This window comes from Dipodomys ordii, unplaced genomic scaffold (genome assembly GCF_000151885.1).
Source record: "Dipodomys ordii isolate 6190 unplaced genomic scaffold, Dord_2.0 Scaffold38, whole genome shotgun sequence".
NCBI lineage: Eukaryota > Metazoa > Chordata > Mammalia > Rodentia > Heteromyidae > Dipodomys > Dipodomys ordii.
The window spans coordinates 5,200,561-5,221,788 of NW_012267254.1; the positions used below are offsets into that span (position 1 = coordinate 5,200,561).

The 21,228-nt window shown below is 36.3% G+C and overlaps 1 protein-coding gene across 1 annotated transcript in view; it reads left to right on the plus strand.

Annotated features, from left to right (window-relative positions):
* Nucleotides 1-21,228, plus strand: part of Enox2 (ecto-NOX disulfide-thiol exchanger 2) — a 317,354-nt gene that overhangs the window by 118,098 nt on the left and 178,028 nt on the right. Inside the window, exons 4-5 of the mRNA XM_013018185.1 lie at nt 15,289-15,436; nt 16,174-16,317. Coding sequence (XP_012873639.1) covers nt 15,364-15,436; nt 16,174-16,317 — 217 coding nt within the window. The 5' untranslated portion in view covers nt 15,289-15,363. The remainder of the gene's footprint in view (nt 1-15,288; nt 15,437-16,173; nt 16,318-21,228) is intronic.

Here is a 21,228-nt window from a genome sequence, read left to right on the forward strand (position 1 = left end):
CACAACAAATCAAATGGGATTGCATCAAACTAAAGAGTTTCTGCATTGCAAAGGACATAGCTAGCAGGATAAATAGAAAGCCCACAGATTGGGAGATCTTTATTAGCTATACATTAGACAAGGGCCTTATATGTAAAATATCCTTAAAGCTAAAAAACATGAACCCCCAAAAACAAATGCAAAAAGAACCATCAATAAGTGGACTAAAAGACTTAAAGAAAGACTTCCTGGAAGATGAAATAAGAATGGCCAATAGACACATGAAGACATGTTCAACATCTCTGGTCATAAAAGAAACCCAAATCAAAGCAATACTGAGATTCCACCTCACCCCAGTTAGAATGGCCATTATCAAGAAAACTTAACAATAAGAAATGCTGGCAGGGATGTGGCCAAAAGGGAATACTACTACATTGTTGGTGGGAATGTACACTTGTTCAATCACTCTGGAAAGCAGTATGGAGGTTCCTCAAAAGACTAAACATAGACTTTCCCTATGATCCAGCAATTCCACTCCTAGGCATTTACCCAAATGACCACAAACCAGCCCTCACTAATGCCACCAGCACAACCATGTTCATTGCAGCATTATTTACCATAGTTAAGATATGAAATCACTGCAGATGCCCCTCAGTAGATGAAGGGATCAAGAAAATATGGTATATATACCAGTAGTATTTACCACAGCTAAGACATGAAGTCACCGCAAATTTTCCTCAGTAGATAAAGGGATCAAGAAAATGTGGTATATATACACAATGTAATTTTATTTCTTCCATCAGAAAGAATGGCATTTCTCCATTCATAAGGAAATGGAAAGACTTGGAAAAAATTATATTAAACAAAGTAAGCCAGACTGAAACAAACATAGGCTGCATGGTTTCCCTCATTTATAATTCTAGCATATGTCTATAAACCAAAAGTTAATCCAATGGATTGTAAAAGACAAATTAATTCACTTGGATATGATTAAACATCACACTAAGCATTGCACAGTGAGAAAATAGGATATTCTTAGGAGAGAATCAAAATGGCTCAATATGTGCATATAACCGTATGAAATGGTGCTTATTAGGACTTTTTTATTGAACTGTTTTCAGTTATTTTTTTCTTTCTTTTTGTCCCCTCTGGTTTGTTCACTGTTGTCACTGTTTTTTTTTTATTTCTGTACCCTTTGTCTTGCATATCAGTTTATCTGATTTGGGGAGAGGAAGGGGAATCACAGAACCAATGGGACAAAGGGTGAACCAATCCGACAGTGATTCTCACTAGACACTACGTTGGAAATGACCTTTAAAACTTAGGGGATGGGGAGTGAATCAGAAAAAGTGGGGGAACATGAGGGAGGAATAACACTGCTCAAAAAGAAATATACTCAGTACCTTTTTATTGTAACTGTAACCACTCTGTACATAACCTTTATAATTACATTTCAATTAAAAATAAAAATAAACTAAAAAAAAGAAAACTGTTCAAGTGATTTTTAATATGTATCCAGGAATTAAAAACACTGCTTTAAATTATCACATCTCGTCTGGAGACACTCAACAAATCTGTGAGATCTGGGAGTAGGTTGAAGTAAGCAAGTACCTAGTTAAAGTCAAAGCATAGACACTGTTTGCTTTATAGAAAACCACTTTTGAGTTAGATATGTTCCAAAGAAAACAATTGCCTATTTAGAAACACAAAGGAAGGACCTTAATAGAATTTGTTTCTCTACTGCAGCTTTAGGATAAAGATTGGCATCTACCCAGGAAGCCAAGCTGTGTCTTTAGTTTTCCTGAGACTTGTTTCATTGCTATTCCATTTCCTCCTTCCCCCATTATTCCATGCAAGTGCCCAGTTTCCAGGAAGTTCTGCACCTGTAAATTTCTCAATCCAGGTCTGTCTCCATAGGATGTTTCTTTCCTAAGTCTAAGAAACGGAGTTCTAAAAATTAGGAACAGAATAACCACAATGGAAGATGGAGATAGTTTCAATTAAGAAGGGAATTAAAGTGGAAATTATCTTCCAAGACAGACTAACACTTTGGCATTTGAATGCATTCTAAATCCCTAGTGACATCAGTTGTACTGAGATAATGTCTAGGGCTTTTCTAGCCTTTACTTCTTTTCTTTATTGTAAAGGTGATATATGGAGATATTACAGATGTATAATTGAAGTAATGAGTACATTTCTTTGTGAACAGTGTCACCTCTTCACTCCTTTTCTGCCAGTTTTTCCCTCCTGAGCCCCTCCCCCACTAGTTGTATAGTTCATTTTCGACATAACATCTGGTGAGTATCACTGCTACATTTGTTCACCTTTAGTTCCATCATTTCTGTGCTCCCCTTTACCCTCTCCCAAACAGATAAACTTACATATAAGACAAAAGGTACAGAAATTTAAAAAAAAAAAACAGGGAGAGAAAGAGGGAAAAAAAGCAAAACAAAAAACCTCTCGTTTCCATTTCTTGGAGTTCATTCAATAAACGTCATTTTTTTGGGGGGGTCCGGTTGTGGGGCCTGAACTCTGGGCCTGGGTGCTGTCCCTCAGCTCTTCAGCTCAAGGCTAGCACTCTACCACATGAGCCACAGCACCACTTCTGGCATTTTTCGTTTTGCTTATGTGGTGCTGAGGAATCGAACCCAGGGCCTCATGCATGTAAGGCAAGTGCTCTACCACTGAGCCACCTTCCCAGACCCAATAAATGTCATTTTATATGATCATATGTGCATAGCTATTGAGCCTTTGTGATCCTGTCCTGAGGAAATCTCCCTGTGGTCTCATTGTGAACTTTTAGTGTCTCATATAATTTATCATGTCCAGGTATAATATTTTTGTCTGTTACCATCCAGTGTGTTTACTTGTAGATTTATAGGCAAAATCTAGTTACAACAAATGAGTAAAACCATGCAATCTCTGGCTTATTTTTGTTTGTTTCCTTGGTTTTACTTTTTTTTGAATATTTTTATTATCTTTAGTAGTTGCACAAAGGAGTTTCCATTCAACAAAGCAGTTTATGAATGCAGTATATCTCAATCAACATTTTCATCCACCCCTTTCAACCCATACCTTCTCTCCCTTTTTTGCAATTTAACAAAGCAGTTTATGCATACGGTACATCTTTTTTATTTTTATGTGTATATATTTATTGTTATTGTAAAGTTGATGTACAGAGGGTTACAGTTACATAAGTCAGATAAAAAGTACATTTCTTTTTAAACAATGTCACCCCTTCCCTCACTGTCTTCACGTTTTTCCCTCCCGTCCATACCCACAAATTGTATAGTTCATTTTCATCATAGATCTAGTATCACTGCTACATTTGTTCACCCTTTGTTCCACCCTTTCTGTGCCTCCCTTTACCTTTTGCCAACCAAGGCAAAAGGTACAGAAAACAAAACCAACATTAAAGCAAAAAACCTCTTGTTTCCATTTCTTGGAGTTTATTTCACAAAATATTATTTTATATGATCATATGCACATAGCTATTGAGCCTTTGTGATCCTCTCCTAAGAATATCCTTCTTTGGTCTCACTGTATGAATGTCCAGAGACCTGTATAATTTATCATGCCATGGTTATACACTCCATCTTCATCTGTGTCATCCCTTCAACATTTTCACCCATACACTGGGTGGTATGCAAGTAGTTACAAATGAATTAACTGAAGTATAATAGAGTCTATGGAGAGCTCAAATAGTATAATTCTTTAGAAAGACTAAGTCAGTACTCAACAAAATAATAACAGGAATGGGTTCTTGCAAGGGGTGAGGCTAAGTGGAGAGAGGTAAGAAAATAAATGGGGAAGGAGAAAATGCAGTCAAGAAGTCATTGTATATAGCCTCAACTTCTTGAAGGTACTTTTGGAAAGTTAGTGAGCTTTTGCAATCTGAATACCTGCTACAACTCTTGTTTAATTGAAATAATTAGAAGGTAATCTTGTTCCTCTGGAGTGTTAAGGTGTTAAGAATCCAGGCAATGTTTAAATCTTACCTCCTAGGGTGTAACATGATTCTAACTCAAATACAGTGTTTTTTGTTGCAGACACACACTTTAAAGTTGAAAATGTTCATGGAATTGAATTCAACTATGGCAGTCTCTCCAACTCTATCCATCACTTTGCAATCTCCTCTCCTTGGAGCCCTGATTTGCTCTGTCAATTGTTTCAGAGCATCTTCCTGAAATGAATTTATTTTAAAGTTAAAAATGATTAAAGTGCTTCTTTTGCAGGAGACAATTACATTGCTATATTCTGTGGCAGGGAGAAAAACAACATAGCATTAATTTTTCCAAGCTTTCTTTGAGTATTGTTAAAAGGAGAATTGTCAGCTTAATCCAACATACTGTAATAACAAAAAGACAACTGCTATTAAAATTCAAGGTTTTCTAATAAGACCATTTTGAGTAGTTGTTTGGGAGGAGGAGAAAAGGAAAAAAGATGAAAGGAGAAAGCAAAGGAATCTGTTAAGTGTTCCTGACCTTCAAAGACTATTTTGTCAGTGAGCACTGTAGACAAAATAAACCAAGTTTGAGACCTATTATTAAAATGCTTTTGCCTTTCCTTTCCCCAATGGTATGTTATGCTGCCTTTTAGACTATTATGCTTTTTATCCTGGATGTATTGCTACCTCTCAACAGGCTTTATTAAGAATACATAGTAAAGTTCAAATGTAAGTCATTTGTTGGTGTTTCTTGGCAATTTTTTTTGCCATGAGAACTAGAGATTGCAGTCAGCTTCAGTTTTCAGCGTAGCTGTATAGACATACTGTTCATAGACTATGATTTTTTTTCTCATACTGAATCCCACTGGCCTCATAGTTTTTTAGGACTATGGCCTTAAGAGTTTTTAAATGGAGTTATCTTCTACTCTCGACTTCCCCTCTACTTCCAGATGCAGATATTAATTCCAGATGGTTCTTCTTCATGAATATCTCTATATAGATTCATTTCTAGCCTACTGTCAGTGTTTATGCTATTGTCTTTTCTCCCCTATGTCATTGTGATTTTTACATAACTTCCCTCTCTGTCTCTGGACCCTTCTCACGTCCAGAACATCATTCAACCCTACATCAGAATGATCTTTCTAAAGTATAGAACAGATGTGAGATCCCCCTACTTAGGACACAGATACATAAACACCAATGTCTAGGATGTATTCTGATATTCTCCAACATGTTCTTTCATAAGAAGGCTCTGTGTCCTTTTGAGGAGAAAACATCTTAGCATTAAGGAAACTCCACTGGAGAGGGGACATGTATGTAGGGTTTGAAGGATGAGTAAGTGCTGGAGAAAATGGAAAAAAATATTTTAAATCACAGAAATGTTACATCCAGAAGCAGAAAGACATGTACATATAGCACATTTGAGGATTTCTGTAAAGTTTTGTATGAATGGCAGAAAGGGTATGTAGGAAAAGTGGCGGGAGGTGAAACAGATGCAATAATGTGGCCCAGATTTTCTGTATATTGAATTGCCTTCCTTTCTGGTTGTGACCTCCTTGAGAAAAGAAATTGTCTTGGGTCCTAAAACCCTCAGGCCTAGTATACTGACAGAAAGGTTTGAATGAATTGGATTAATAAGAAGAGACACTATGAATCAATATTATTTCATTGGCTCATTCATTCCAATACATATTGAATACCTCAATTAGACTCTAGGCTGTTACAGCATTAAGACTTGTTTCAAGTACAGTTTATTTTTCTTTTTTTTCAGGCTTTTCCCTTTAGAGTCATGTTATCATCTCGAGCAGCAGGTTGTAGCTTTCTTAGTAGTGCATTTAACTTCAGATCTGGCAGGGACTTCTCTAAAAGAGTTAATCACTTGTCAGCCCCTGTATTGATACCTCTGAGATGAAATTGTGTGTGGCAGGGTATGGATCTATAAAGATGCATTGGTGTATTATGGGAATCTGTTTCCTCCTCTGTATTCAGTTTCACAGTCAATGACAAGAGTATTTTATCTTGCATTCTTGAAAAACTAATTCAAATGGGGATCAAAGATTAAGAATCAGAAAGCATAACTCAAGAGTATTAATGGTACAGTACAGCAAAATTAATGGAGTTAGAAAGAAGGAGGAAGGATAAAAAAATGTACGTGTAAATGAATATCTACTGTATTTATGCAGTTCTCTTTAGAGCATGTTAAGTCACCAACTCATCATTGGCTAATTAGAAGGTAAAGTTGTAGCATAGTGATTGGATAAATAGTTAATGAGGGCTGAATAAATAAAAAAAGGAAATCTGGTGAAATTAGGGGTACATTTGGGGGAAATTAAAGATAAGATGTTATTCATGCAGTGTCTTTATCTTAAAGACCACCAATATCCTTCTAGCATTAATTGATAAAATTAGCTCTACAAAGACCAAGAATTCCTGCTCTCACTCTCTCATCAAAGCATCTTACACTAAAATGCAGATTTATCTGATAGCAACCTCAGTTTTCACTCACAGAATGAGAAATTATTTTGCTGAAACTTGTTTACAGCTTATTTACTGGCATCTTAAGACTCTATTAGGGGAAATTGGAGTTCTCTGTGTGTCATAAATGTTTCTACTGAAAAGGCTGGCTCAGCCTAGGCTCATGACTACAACTGGCTGATGTGAGTTTTTAAAAGTCTTTGGAGTGGGTTCTGCAGAGAGAACTGTGCTTGCTTTTGATAATTGCCTCAGCTTTATGAAATCAATCAGCCTGAAGGGAAGACCTCATTACAAATCTGACAAGATAGGCTCCAATTTCAATACCAGAACAACTCTTTGTCCTCAGGCTCTAAAATCTGCAATTATTTGTTTTATTGAGACAGAGAAACCCATAATACAGTGCCTCTGAGCACATTCTCGGGCAAGTACTAAATAGATAACCTAATGGTCAGTGTGTTAGGAACCTGCCCTTTTATGTCCCTCAGGTGGAAAATTGGTCAACTGGAATTGCAAGATGGCCTAGAGCCAGCTCAAAGCAGGCACTGATGAATCACCATCTTTCTAAACATTCCCCTCCCAAGATAAGGAGAAAACAGTAGTTGCTGTAACTGTTCCCAAGGCTAAAGTACAGCAAAATAAGGATTTCTCTTCTCAGTTCCTATGAAAGCTGGCAGACTTTGTCCTAAGGAAAATGATACATCACCCCTCTACCATCTGTCATTTTGAACACTTCTATCGAATCAACATTTTAGGAACCTTATTTTCATTGAGGAATGTGATTTTGTTGTGTTTCTAAAGCCTTCAACTGTGCAGCAGAAAAGAGTCTTGAAGCATTCTCTTTGTTGAAGTTAGATACACACACACACACACACACACACACACACACACACACACACACACACACACACAACATTCTTTTTCATGGAACTGAAACGTCTTAACCAATTTAGACTTTTGCTGAAATAATTCAGCTTTACCAGGTCTGGGAAAAGTCAGCCCCACATGAAAAAGACAGTGAACATTCTACATGTAGGAAAATAAGACTTTAGAGACATGATCCTCTACCTAGTGTCATTGCTAGCAATGTTTAGTAGTGAAGCATCCAACTTAAGTGAGTACTCATTAAAGCTTTGTAGGAAATCATGTCACTTGTAATGGGAAAATGTGGTTCTTTTGTGTTGGACAGTTGAAGGTGGTGACATATATGGTCTCTATCCTAAACATAGTCCATAGAAAGAAAAATTTCTATCTACTTGAAGCAGTATTTGTTAATGATTTGCCATAGTGGGGATGCATTATCTGGAAGAAACATGTGGGTTCAAAGAGGAATGCAAGACTGATTATCTTACAACCTATAAATAAGAAATAGTTTGGGGCCCAAGGAGACACAGCAATGCTACAAATATTCTGGTTCCCACTTTTGATAAAAAGTTGTATAAATCCCTAATAGGGTTAGATGACTAATATTACTCAGTGTAGGATGTGTACTCATCCCTAAGTATATGTTGTCCCATTGGATTTTCTTCACTTCTCTGTAAGGGACAGACATTAGCATCCTTCTCCATGTTACAATGTAGAAAAAGAATGAGAGAGATCAAATGACTTGTTTAAACATGTTGTTAAGGATCTCATTTAGTAGATGTCAGACCTTGTAAGTGGCAAATATGGGTTTTAATTCAGTTCTAATTCTACAGCAGCACTCTCTAATATAACGTCCTATAATGACTGAAATGTTCTATATATGTGCTGGCCAAAATAGAGCCACTAGAATTAGAGTCGCAATTCAGCACTTGAAATGTGACTAATGCAACTGCAACTTTTCATCATTTTATTCCATTTTCATTAATTTCAGTGTAAATTTAAATGGTTACATGTGACTTATGAGTACTGTGTTGGAAAACAAGCCTTTAGAAATTATTTTTTCTTGACTACAGTTTGTCTAGCAGTTATGCAATCTGGTACACATAGAACTATTAAGAGAAGGTCCCCATATGGAATCTCTTCTCTAGTGATTTGTCATATGAAGGTCTTAGTCAACAAAAAGTTCACTTGGCTTTTCAAAAAAAGGAAAAATGAAGGTATGTAGATGCAAGGTGCATTTGTCAGCTTTCTGTCATTGTGAGAAAATACCTGAGATAATGACCTTGAAAGGAGGAATGGTTTGTTTTGGCTGCTGGTTTTAGAGATTTCAGCTCTGTTGCTTTGGGGCTTGTGGCAAGGCACACATGGTAGAGCAAAGCTGTTCACCTCATGGGGACCAGGAAGAAGGGGATGAAAAGTCCCTTTCCTCTTTAGGGGATCACCTCCAGTGACCTCACTTCTTTCTTTAAGATCACCCCAGGTATGGGTCAGCTTTGGTCTGGGTAATGACCACAATGACCATAACGAAAGTTGTAACTGAGTTATTTTAGTTCAATACACATTTCTGATGTGCTTATGCTATTATTCAGGGCACCATACATAGCAAGTATTTTGTGGGAGGAAGGCATAAGAAATGACTAGGTAATAAAAATTTACCTCAAAGAGTTTATGAATTAGTAGACTGGGATAAGGGTAGGAAGGAAGTAGATAAGAAAAAAATACTCAAAAGACTTTTATTACAGGCATGGAAACACTATTCAAAAAGAAATGCACTCATTACCTGACTTATGTAACTGTAACCCCTCTGTACCTCACCTTGACACTAACAATAAAATCAAACAAAACAGCACAGGAAAAGTATAGATTAAAATTTGAAATTGATATAATGCTAAGTGGAATGTACCCCAAGATATGGACACAAGAGCTCTTTCTTTGTTGTTGTTGTTTTTGATGTACTATGTGATTTTTTTGTTTCCTTTGTATGTTCTTCACCCCGTATGGTATATCCGCTATTGTCACTGTACTTGATTTTGGTACCCTGCATCTTGTATATACATTTGTCTAATTTGGAGAGGGGAAGGGGAATAACAAAATGCTGAAACAAGGACACAGGATGGCCCATTGCAATAATGATACCAACTAGACAGTATATTGAAAATAAACTTTACAACTTCAGGGGGGTAGGGAAGGGATAGTGAGAGAACAACAAGGGAGGGGTAGCAATGCTCGACAAGAAATGTACTCATTACCTTACTCATGTAACTGTAACCCCTCTGTACAGCAGCTTTACAATAAAATAAAATTAAAAAAATAAAACTTGAAATTTAGAAAAGGAAATATTCCTTTACCTACTTCTTAATTAGCATGGGACTTATAATAATTTACTTCAAAATTTTTTCCCATTCTTTCTTTTTTTTTTGAAAAAGTGATATACAGAAGTGTTACAGTTACATAAATAAGGTAATGATTACATTTCTTTTCAAACAATGTTATTCTCTCCCTCATTTTCTCCCGCTTTCCCTCTCCACACTCCCTTCCTCCCAGGTTATAAAGTTCATTTCCAATATAGTGTCTTGTGAGTGTCACTGTTGCATTACTTCACCCTTTGTCCTTTGTCTCACCATTTCTGTGAGACATCCCCAAAATCAATTAAATTCATATACAATACAAAGCTATGGGAAAAAAATAGGAATAAGTAGAAATCAAAAAGCAGGTAGAGGAGCTGTGTGCCAAAGGTGAGGACATTGGAAACTACTAGATAGGTTTATGAATGGTAGGTAGTCCCCAAGCATGATCTTCATAGTAGGATTAGTGTTATTCAAGAACTTAATAGAAATGCCGACTATTACTCAGACTTTCTGAATTTGAATCTTAAATGTAACAAGATTTCCAAAGAACACATGTGCAAATTAAAAGTGCCACATACAATTCAAGCTAGGACATAGTAGGAGGCAGGACATGAAATGGATGGGGCTTTTTAATGAGTGCCTTGACCAAGTAGTTTGGAAATTCACTAAAACAATCACTACTGATGAAAATTGGCCTATTATGTCACACCTTTAAAAAAGCAACTTGAGTATAACCTTTTCCTAAAAGTTCTTATGTCTACCACCATTCAAGCAAGACCCTTAGTTGAAAATATTTTGTCCTTTTCTTTCCATTTCTTGCATTGCCTTCACTCATTAATTACTCTTGTATTAGCTAAACCTTGGGTACTGGATTTATAACACCCAGAATATTGTATTTACAAAACTTTCACATAATAGGTTTCCTTTGTTTGCAATCATTAAGGAACCTGGAACTGAGAAATTTTCAGTTGTTTCAGGCACTATCTTAGTTGAAAAGCGGAAGTTCACTCTTAACTCTTTTGAACATTGTGACTATTCTCCCAAAGGTAGCAAATGGAATGGAAAAGTAGCATTTTGCTACCATTGTGGAATCAAAGGGTTTTCAGGCCTCACAGAGAAACCAGGGAGGAGGAATGAAAACAAAGAGGGGATTCCAGAGATGAATAAATTCCACAAAAGTGCCCTTCAACACATTAATTGCCTAACCATTACCCTGATCGCTTATTTTCCCAAAAATTTAAAGCAATTTGGAGCAGGTGTATTTGTGTACTACTCTAATTCCAGCAACTCAGTAGGAAAATGCAGAAGTATTGAGTTCTTCAGAGGTCTGGTCTGCCTACATTGTGAGTTTAAGGCTGACCAGAGCTACATAATGAGACCCTGTCTCAAATAAACAAGGTCTAGGGCTATAGCTCAGAGACAGAGTGCTTGCCTAGCATGTAAAGGCCCTGGGTTTGGTATTGAACTAAATAAATTGTAACACCCCCCTCCCCCTGCCATAGAATCCAGTATCTGACTTTTAAACTGAAGTCATTTAGAAAATAAGATTCAGATTACAGAAATTTGTTATGTAGACAAAGTAGATAGATATGTTTATTGCCAAAAATTTGTATTTATTCTGTCCACATGAATCTCTATCTGGATATTGCTGCCTTCAGTTACCATATTTCTCAGGACTTTAATCATTTAATTTAAAGGGAACTAATACAGGGAGGAGTTGTATTTCTTTTTGCTAACACTATATATTCTGAGCCCACAGCTTCAAGTAAAAAAAAAAATAGCGTAGATCCACAGTCCTACAACCTGAGGCAATCATTAAAAGTGTTAGATTGCATCGTGAAGATTGGTCTTAATTGGACCTGATGGTAGAAATCTCAGTAAAGTGAATTGTGACAGTAACTGTTGTAGCAGCTGGCCATAAAAAGTTCATTGATCTCCTTTCACAAGAATCATGAAATTTCTTCATTGCTTTTCTCAAAGGCCATGAATCATTTGCATATGTATGGCAGAAATCATTACATGTGAACTCCTTGACCTACAGATTGGAGTATTCACTAAGAACCACACTTCATTTTGAGATGTTTAAGCCCCCTAGATCCATTGGATGAGGAACACCATTTTCCAAGGACCCTTTCCTGTCATGAATACTTTTTAAAGAGCCCTCATGTGTGCTATGAAGTCAGATAATCAGTATTTTAAACATGACAGGAAATAGCAGCTGGTTAGCTGTCTACACAAGTCAAATTGGTTTTATAAAAGATTACATTACCATATGGATTTTATTGTGACCATAACATACAGAATAGAAGAAATCTATAATATTAATGTTTCTTATCCATTTTTCTTTATCAATTTGTGCTTCTATTTGTACAAAGTAAATTTTGTTGAGCTTGGGAAATAAGGTGACAAAATATGATGGAAAAGAGCAAGCAAGGTACAAAGTTTTATTGTTTATCCTCAGATATAAGAAAGCAAGGACTGTGAGAAATATATAGGACTTTAGAAATTTTCTGACTGGATTCTCTGTTAGCTATCCTTTACACCCTCTTTTTTTTGTGAATGACTTAATAGAATCCTTAATATGTTAGACATCTCTATGTATACATTTGGTGATAATAAGTAAGATGACAATTGAACAAATTACATCTTGCTTCACATTAGGGAAAATAAAAGAGTTTTCTAAACAGAGTAGGTGGTACTTCTTAAAAAATTAAGTAAAGCCAATTGTGAATGCCTCAGAATCTAGCAAGGAATGGACCCCAAGCAAAGAAGTACTCCTTGAATTGAAACTTAGTGAGGAATCTTGTAGAAAAGACTCCTGTATTGCACAGAATGAACTAGCTAGCCCCATAAGTTTCTTCTAAATTGAAAAATATCCATTTCAACATATGTAGTAGAAAGTGATAAGAATTGCTTCCATAGAGAGTAAGATAAGGGCTGGGAAGGTGGCTCAGTGGTAGCGCACTTGCCTTGCATGCATGAGGCCCTGGGTTTGATTCCTCAGCACCACATAAGCAGAAAAAAAAGCTGGAAGTGGTGCTGTGGCTCAAATGGTAGAGTGCTAGTCTTGAGCTGAAGAGCTGAGGGACAGCGCCCAGGCCCAGAGTTCAGACCCCACAACCGGACCAAAAAAATAAAAAGAGAGAGTAAGATAAATTCTGTAGTTTGGGTGGGAATTTCAATATGGTAATTGATTAGTTTATATCAGCATTTCACCAACAAGAATTCTTGTACTTAAGTTGTCAGTTTTCCTTTTTAGGATTTAAATAATTCTAATGGGGTGTTCCAGTTAAACTATCATTTGGCATAGATCAGCTATATATAACACAGAAGAGATACTGTAAGCAATACTGATTTATTGGTTTATTTGGTGCTGTCTTAAGGGAGGAATGATACACTACAGTAAAAGTAGCTAAGAACCACAAGTGTCATAGGATTTTGCTATCTCTATAACCCTTGCTCTCAAACTACAAATCTCTAGAGACTACATTGGATCCTGGATAATATAAAATGTGGATTTATGTTCAATGAATCAGCTTACTGAGTGAAATGCCTCTCTCTCTTTGGCAAGAGATTTTTTCTGTGTAAAATATAAAGCTTGAGCTCCTACTCCAAATTATCATGATTTTCATATGTCTGGATCTTACATATGGTAAATATACAAGAAAGTATTTGAAATTTAGATCTTAGTGTTATAAAAATCTGAACATTAGTATGAGGAATAAAATGCCTAAATCATACTCATATTATCATCTAGTAATAACTAAAGAGTAAGAAAAATTATAGTCAAATGTCTGTCACTGAGTACCTATACCACATCAGTTTCTTTCTCCTTAGGTTCCTTCAACTTTTCCCAAAAGGTATGAAGAGCAATGAAAAAATTCAAATGACAGTAGTAGGGTATATCTTTGTATCAGGGAAGTTTAGATCAATTTCTTCATATTATGAATCAACAATTTGAGAAGTTAAAATGGCAATTCAATATTAATATTACATATTAATAATTAGTGATCCTGCCATATACATTCAACCCTAAAAGAGAAACTTTACCCTCAACAGTATACTCATTCCATCAGAGGAAACAGAAGTCATGGCAGCCTCCCTGGAAGCAGAAAATGGAAGAGAAAAACCATGCTTCAGTGTGTGTGTGTGTTTGTGTGTGTTTGTGTGTGTGTGTGTGTATGTGTGTGTGTGTCTGTATCTGTATGGGTACATATATGATCTGATGACATATTTTGAAGGCTCATGAATTACTGTTACTAGCCTCTTTCGAAGATTATTGCTGTGACAGGCGCCTCAGTTACCTGCTTTAATTAAGCAAGGAAATGGACGAATATAATTTTCTATGAAATTATCAAATGAGGCAAAATAAGAAAGACATGATTGATAATCATTAATCATAACCTCCTATTACCAAAGCATTCCTTTTAATCAGAATTTGACCCATCCTGCAGTATAGTACTCAAGTGATGGAGATGCATTTAAAATCTAATTATTTTAAGTAATGTTGCCATAATCAGCATCAGAAATTTTCAGATATGACATTAGTTCTTGATTATCAATTGCCAAGTCTTTACTCTAATTCCATGTTAATAAAATGAGTCACCTCCACCCCACCCCCACCCCCTATTGCAGATGGATTATTTTATTCAACATTTACTTGTTTTAGTCTTGGAGTGATGCACAAGGATACAATTGTGGGGAGTGTGGGAAAGATCCCAGGAGACTATACAAACTTACAGCAAATAGTTTGCTTAAACTCATTTGGAATAATATAATTTCATAAATGTGTGTTTGTTAATCTTTGCAATAATTCTCCTCAGTGTTAGCACTCTGTTTACACTATTATCTACCTAGTAAAAAATACTCCAATCTGTAGCCCAGTCTTTCAGGCTCTTTTCATGCAACTGGTATCTTACATGGAACTTGTTTAGATCAGTATGGTATTATAGAAAGGAAGGCCAAAATAAGATAAGAAATAGTTCACTAATCATAGTAGACTCTGGGACTGTTCATTTAGAAGAAACATCTTCATTAGCAAATGATGTAATAATCTAGTCTTCTTTAAACATAGTCTGGGTCAATATTTTCTAAAACTTAATTATTCATGTTTCATAATTTCTAAAGATGGTAAAAAATTTAAAGGACATTGATATGCATATGGATATAATGCCATGAATAGTTTTCTCAAAATATAGAAGCAAGTTTGACTCTTTCATTTAGTTACTCATGGAATATGAAAGAAAGATATTTGGCAAGTCCAAAAGGACATTGATTGAAGGTGTTCCAAGTGGAGTCTATTAGAGAAAGAATACTTTTTTTGTGGGGGCTAAAAAACTAGCAAGGGGATGGGATGCTTGTTATTAAAAAAATATAATGTGAAATCATTTTGTTAGAGTCTTAGCATTCATTTAGCCTAAACTCAATTGACCCTTAGGTGACCAGATTACAAGCTTTTTACTGATATTTTGAAATTTTATCTCAAGAGTTATACAGCTATGGGGTACAGAAAAATTGGGGTTAAAGAAAGGACCATATCAGGCCAACCTGATTCCTTTGTTGATAGGATTATGGGACTAGTGGATAAAAGGCTTAGAAGAGGTGTCTTTACTATGCGATTTAACAGAGCTTTTGATTCCACATTTCATGAAGTTTTAATTGAAACACTTGAAATTCCAGGTACAGCTGCCAGAGGAATAAGAAACTATCCTTGTTCAACCCTGACTGAACCACATACGACTTGAAGAATAGAAAATGGCTTTTGCCATTTTATATGGTGTTGCAGTGACTAGTAAAGTGGCCACACTTCATACAGCATTTGAAGAGGGTGAGATTAATGTCACCCATAACTCCCCATCATTCCTGCCAGTAAACAACCCCTTGCAATTTCTATATTTTGTTGTCTTCTCTTGTTTACTGTAGACTTATGGTTTTCTGTTCTAGAAATCTCTATATTATTGGAAGTGACTTTGATACCAGGATAGATTAATGAGCATATCTGCATCAGTTCAACAAAGGTTATGAGGAAATCCTGAAAAAACTACAGGAGATAATCCAAAGAATTCAAAACCAATATTGTTCACATTAAGTGTAGGTCTAGCCACAGGATCATTTAAAGAAATAAGGCCCTATCTTTTTCTTCTTTTCAGATGAAGTCTTGTTGTGTTATCTAGTCTAGCCTGTAACTCCTAGACTTAAGCTGTCCCCCCTGCCTCATCCTTCCAAGTAGCTGGGACTACAGGCACATACTACTACATCTGTCTAGTCCTATCTTTTAAAGGGAAAAATGGAAAATAATTGCTAACTTGAGGCTAAAAATGTTAAGTTCCCACAAAAACAGTGACAGAGGTTTGAAAGAAACCTTCTGTCTGTCTTCTCTTTTAATTCTATACTTTCAACATGATCTGTAAGAACAGTAGGGGGCAACTTCTTTAAGTAATTCATCAGTTACTCCTAGGCTCTTTTAACTTAAAAGGTTTTCCTGTAGTGGCTCATATAATAAAATCTGGAGATGATTCCAGTCCTTAATGGAGTCTGGACTTTGGCTTTCTTTTTCTTCTTTAGGATTGAACCAGCTACCCTTTGACCCTGCCAACAACAACGAGCCCCTGCAGTTTGGTAGTGCCAGTGGCCCTCTGGTCACAGAAGGCCTCATTGAGAATGGAGGGGAATCAAGCAAGAAAAGAAAGAGAACAAATACTCCTTCAGGTAAGATAGGTGATAATGCACTGTCTTGAGTAGTGCTACAGGGTCAAGATTTTCCTAAACCCTATGAGATGGGTACTGTGCTAGACCTTATAGGAATTGCAGAAATGAGAAAAGTCCCCTGCCCTCAGGATGGGATAGAGGGAACCGCATACATGAATAATTGATAGAGTATAATTAGTGTTATGGCAAATGAGAATAAGGAAAAACTCTAGAAGCAGAAATGAGGGAGAATTTGGTTCAGAATTTGTGGAATGCTTCATCACAGAAGCGATATTTTCAGCTGATCATTGAAGAACTAGTAGATATGAGACAAAAGGAGTTGATTAAAGAGCATCGATTTAGTTAGAATAAATTGTATGAATGTCTTTGTATGTACATTTGGCAATCTACACTCACTTTACATCTAACACAGATAATTACATATATTTTCATCTCCCTATCTCCACTTCTGTTCTCCCTGATATATATCATGTCTACATGTCTTTTTTCTTTTTGAGACAAGGTCTCTCTGTATAGCCCAAGTTGGCCTTAAATGTATGATCATCCTGTCTCTGCCTTCAAAGAGTGTTAAGTTTGGGCCCATATTTTCTCTTATGTCCTTATAATTCTTTCAGAATAACTGGCAAACAGATACTCCTTTAGAACAGCCAAAGGAATTGCTAACCTCATCTGTAATCTTCCTCCCATTCCTCATCTCCCACTGGCCTATTCTTATGTGAAATTTCTTCAAAAGGAATAAGAAAACAATAGAAAAATAAGATACTAACTGATATTTGATACTTTTAGACTTCTTCATTTTGTTGCTTGGTTACTTATTTGGAAATAATATACAGAGATTGATCTTTGATTTTGTGGCAAGCCTAATGCACATATTCATATTTTTTGACTGTTTACTTTCATTATTACTTTTTCTTTCGGCTTACACAATAGCATGTTTATATAAATATAACAGCCTATCTGTCTTTTAGATCATAGGACTTTCTGCTTACAAATCAAGATATTAGTTACATACCAGGCTGTATAATGAAAATATAGTCGAACATTGCCTACATGGAACCTTTAAGAAAGGATTGAATTAGGTGCTGGTGGCTCACACCTGTAATCCTAACTACTCAGGAGGCTGAGATCTGAGGATTGTGGTTCGAAGCCAGCCCAGGCAGGAAACTCCACAAAACTCATCTCCAAAAAACTACTCAAAAAATCCAGAAGTGGCACTGTGGCTCAAGTGGTAGAGTGCTCGTTTTTGAGCGAAAAAAATCTCAGGGACAGTGGACTGGCAAAAAGAAAAAGAAGTGAGGGAAAGGTGGCTCAGTAGTAGAGCGCTTGCCTTGCATGCCTGAGGCCCTGGGTTCGATTCCTCAACACCACATAAGCAAAAAGAAAAAAGCCGGAGGTGGCGCTGTGGCTCAAGTGGTAGAGCGCTAGCCTTGAGCTGAAGAGCTGAGGGACAGTGCCCAGGCCCAGAGTTCAGGCCCCACGACCGGACCCCCCCAAAAAAGAAAGGAGTGATTCTTACAGAGCTTTATTGAATGGAACACAGAAAGGCATGGTGATGAATAGACAAGAAATTGGCCTGAGTTCTAACTGATTCATATTCTTTCTCTCTCTCTGTCTCTCTTTCTCTCCCCTCCTCCCTCCCTCCCTCCCTCCCCCCTCTCTCTCTGTCTCCCTACATCTCTCTGTTTTTCCCTCCTTCTCTCCCTCCTCCTGAAGTTAGTTGCTTAATCTAACTTATTTTCTTCAACTATAGAAGTGAACTATGTTAGGAAAATGTTATTGCATTATATTAATTATGTTAGGAAATGATGTAACATGCTTAACACAGAGTAAGCATTTAATAACATTTTGTTATTATATAATAATATTCTGAACCTCATCTTTTTAAGCATCAGCATATTTCACATTTTAGGTTAATTATTATGGACACAAATTATGTCAGTGTGTGTATATTTATCTGCATTTTAAGTCTTACATTCAGTATAATCTCCCTTGATAATTTAGGGGCATAATTTCAGTCATTAGTTATTGTGCTCTATTACAGTTTTTAAGGTTTGCTATGGAATGTTATAGGTCTTTACCTCTGTACTACATTGTTTTAGACTTTGGTGCTTTTGCAGTTATTGAAGCCATGTTTTATGTGAGTTCTGTTTCCTTTCTGCACTCATTTCTTATTCTTCTGTGTCCCTTCATGTAGCAACTGTTTTCCTCCTTCTTATTAGTTATGAACATTCAAAACAAAACTGTCTACTAGCCAGTACTACTAGCTATTCTGGAGGCTGAGATCTGAAGATCATGGTTTGAAGGCAGCCCAGGCAGGAACGTCCAACTTTTTGTGTGTGTGTTTGTTTTTGTCGGTCAAGGGGCTTGAACTCTGGGCTTAGGTGCTGTCCCTTATCTCTTCAGTTCAAGGCAAGTGCTCTACCACTTCAGCCACAGTGCCACTTTTGGTTTTCAGGTGGTTAATTGGAAATACTCTTATTTCCAATTAGCTGAAGTGGAAGTAGTAGAGTGCCAACATTAAACAAAAAAGCTAAGGGACAATACCCAAACCCTAAATTCAAGAAAAGTAAAGGGGGGAAAAACAAGACTCTAGTAGAGCACTTGCAAGCACAGCACCTTGTATATAAAATATATACATCAGCTCTCCTGGTTGGTGTGTCAGTTTAGTATGTTAAGCAAGAGCTAAGTAAATGGTCAATGGAACCTGCAGGAGATATAGGCCATCAACTTTTAAGATACCTTTTTGGCTATTATGAAGCTATTTTTTAAAATCATTTATTAGGTTTTCCCCTGTAATCATAAATGATGTGCTACTTTAGGATAATACCTTATGAACTGCAGTTACCTCATGAGGGTAGAGAAAAGGTACATGCATTAATGTAAATTATGAACTAACTTTAAAGTACTGACGTTTTATTTCTAATTAGGATATTCAGTAAGAACAAAGTTAACTGTTACAGATATAGGATTTTAACAGTAGATTACACTAATCTATAATTAGCCAAATCAATTTGCATTCAAATAATGAATATGCTGAAGTTCTTTAAAAACAGTATGTTCTTTAAAATAGGTGAAATAAGCTGCTGGCAGACTAAATTAACTCCCTTGAAATCTTGTTCACACTATTTGCTTAGTGAACCCTTTCCTTGTATTACACAGGTAATTCCAGCCCAGGTTAAATTACCACTAATTCCAAATTACTGTAGTCCAAATTAATGAGGTTTTACTATATAGGGAGTCTCTTGTAATTGTTCAGCTGGCAATAATGTGGTATTATAAATGGGAAGATTACTTTATAATATTATTTTCTTCTGCCACAGTGTTCTGCCACAAAAGGACATGGGTAGGAACTTTTGTCTACTTTTGTTATAATTTCCTGCATCATAGCCAAGAGGCAAGAGAGGGGCAAAAGTTCTTTCAGGAGTTACCAGCCATTTCAGTTCTGAGATGAGATACATGTCCAGCCATTCTTTCATATGACCCCATAACCCCACTGAGTGAAAGCCATCTCTCTCCCTCTCGTTCAATACAAAGAAGAGAAGCTGCAAAGCAATGACAGCTTCAGTTCCTCACTATACATCCCCCATTCTTCCTTTCCCATTCCCCCTACATTGTCCTTTAGCTACAAACTGCTTCTTTCCTTTTGTACTAACCAGTAACCACTACTATGGTTTAGAATTTTGTCCCTCTATGTTGTGTGCTGGAAGCTTAGTCCTCAGTGTGAGGACAATGTTGAGGTACTGGAACCTTTTAAGACACGGCACCCAGGAGAAGGTATTTAGGTCATTAGAGTTTGACCATCATGAGCAGATTAATGCTCATGATTAATATTGAAAGAGTAGATTAATACTCACAAGAGGAAGTTGTTATAAAAGTACAAGCCTAGTCTCTTCCCATTCTCTTCCTTCCTTTCATACATGTCCCTTCTTCACGTGACAAGTTTGCTTTACGTTTCTCTGCCATGTTGTGAACCAGTCAGATGGAGATGCCCAAGTTGTTTGGACTTTCGAGCCACCAGACAATGAGACAAAACTTTTTTTTGTATTAACTATCCAGTCTCAGATACTTTGTTATTGCATCACAAAGTGGACTAGTACAACCTCCTCATCTCAAACTCAGCAGGTTTTGTTAGTTCTAAACCACCTTAACCTCCTTGTTTCATTTGATGCAGCAATCTCCCCTTCCTTAGATGCTCTTTACTTTTATCTTCCATGGCAATGTACTATGTAGTTTATTCTTCCTTTTCTCTTTAAAAAATTATCACAGATTTATTTGTTTACAGTTTATTAGTATATGTTACATGTACAAAGGAATTTCATCATATTGTTAAACATGCATACACTGTACCCAGATCAAATTCACAGGTTCTATCATTCCTCTCATTCCCCTTTCACTTCTTAAAACAATTTGGACAGTTTTTAATGTTCTATTTTCATATGTTTATAAGACACTTCAAACATATTCATTGTCCTTATACTTTTCTTTATCTTCTCTCTTCCTACTGATACCTACCATTTGAAACTTTGTACATTCATGTCATTCAATTTTAAGGACTAGATTCCATATACGAAAAGGTAAATGTGATATTTTTCTTCATAGTCTGGCTTATATATATATATATTGGCATGATCTCTAGTTTCATTCATTTTTCCCCTGCAAATGGCACAATTTTGTTCTTTATAACTGAATAATACTTCATTGTGCATATACACCACGTTTTCTTTTCCTTTCATTAGTTAATGAGCACCTAGGTTGATTCTGTATTTTGGCTATTCCGAATAGAACTTCTTTTTTTTTAATTTTAAATTTTATTTTTTGTGAACATACGGTACAGAGGGGTTACAATTACATGGGCAAGATAATGAGTACATTTCTTATCAAGCATTGCAGCCTCCTCCTTTGTTTACCATT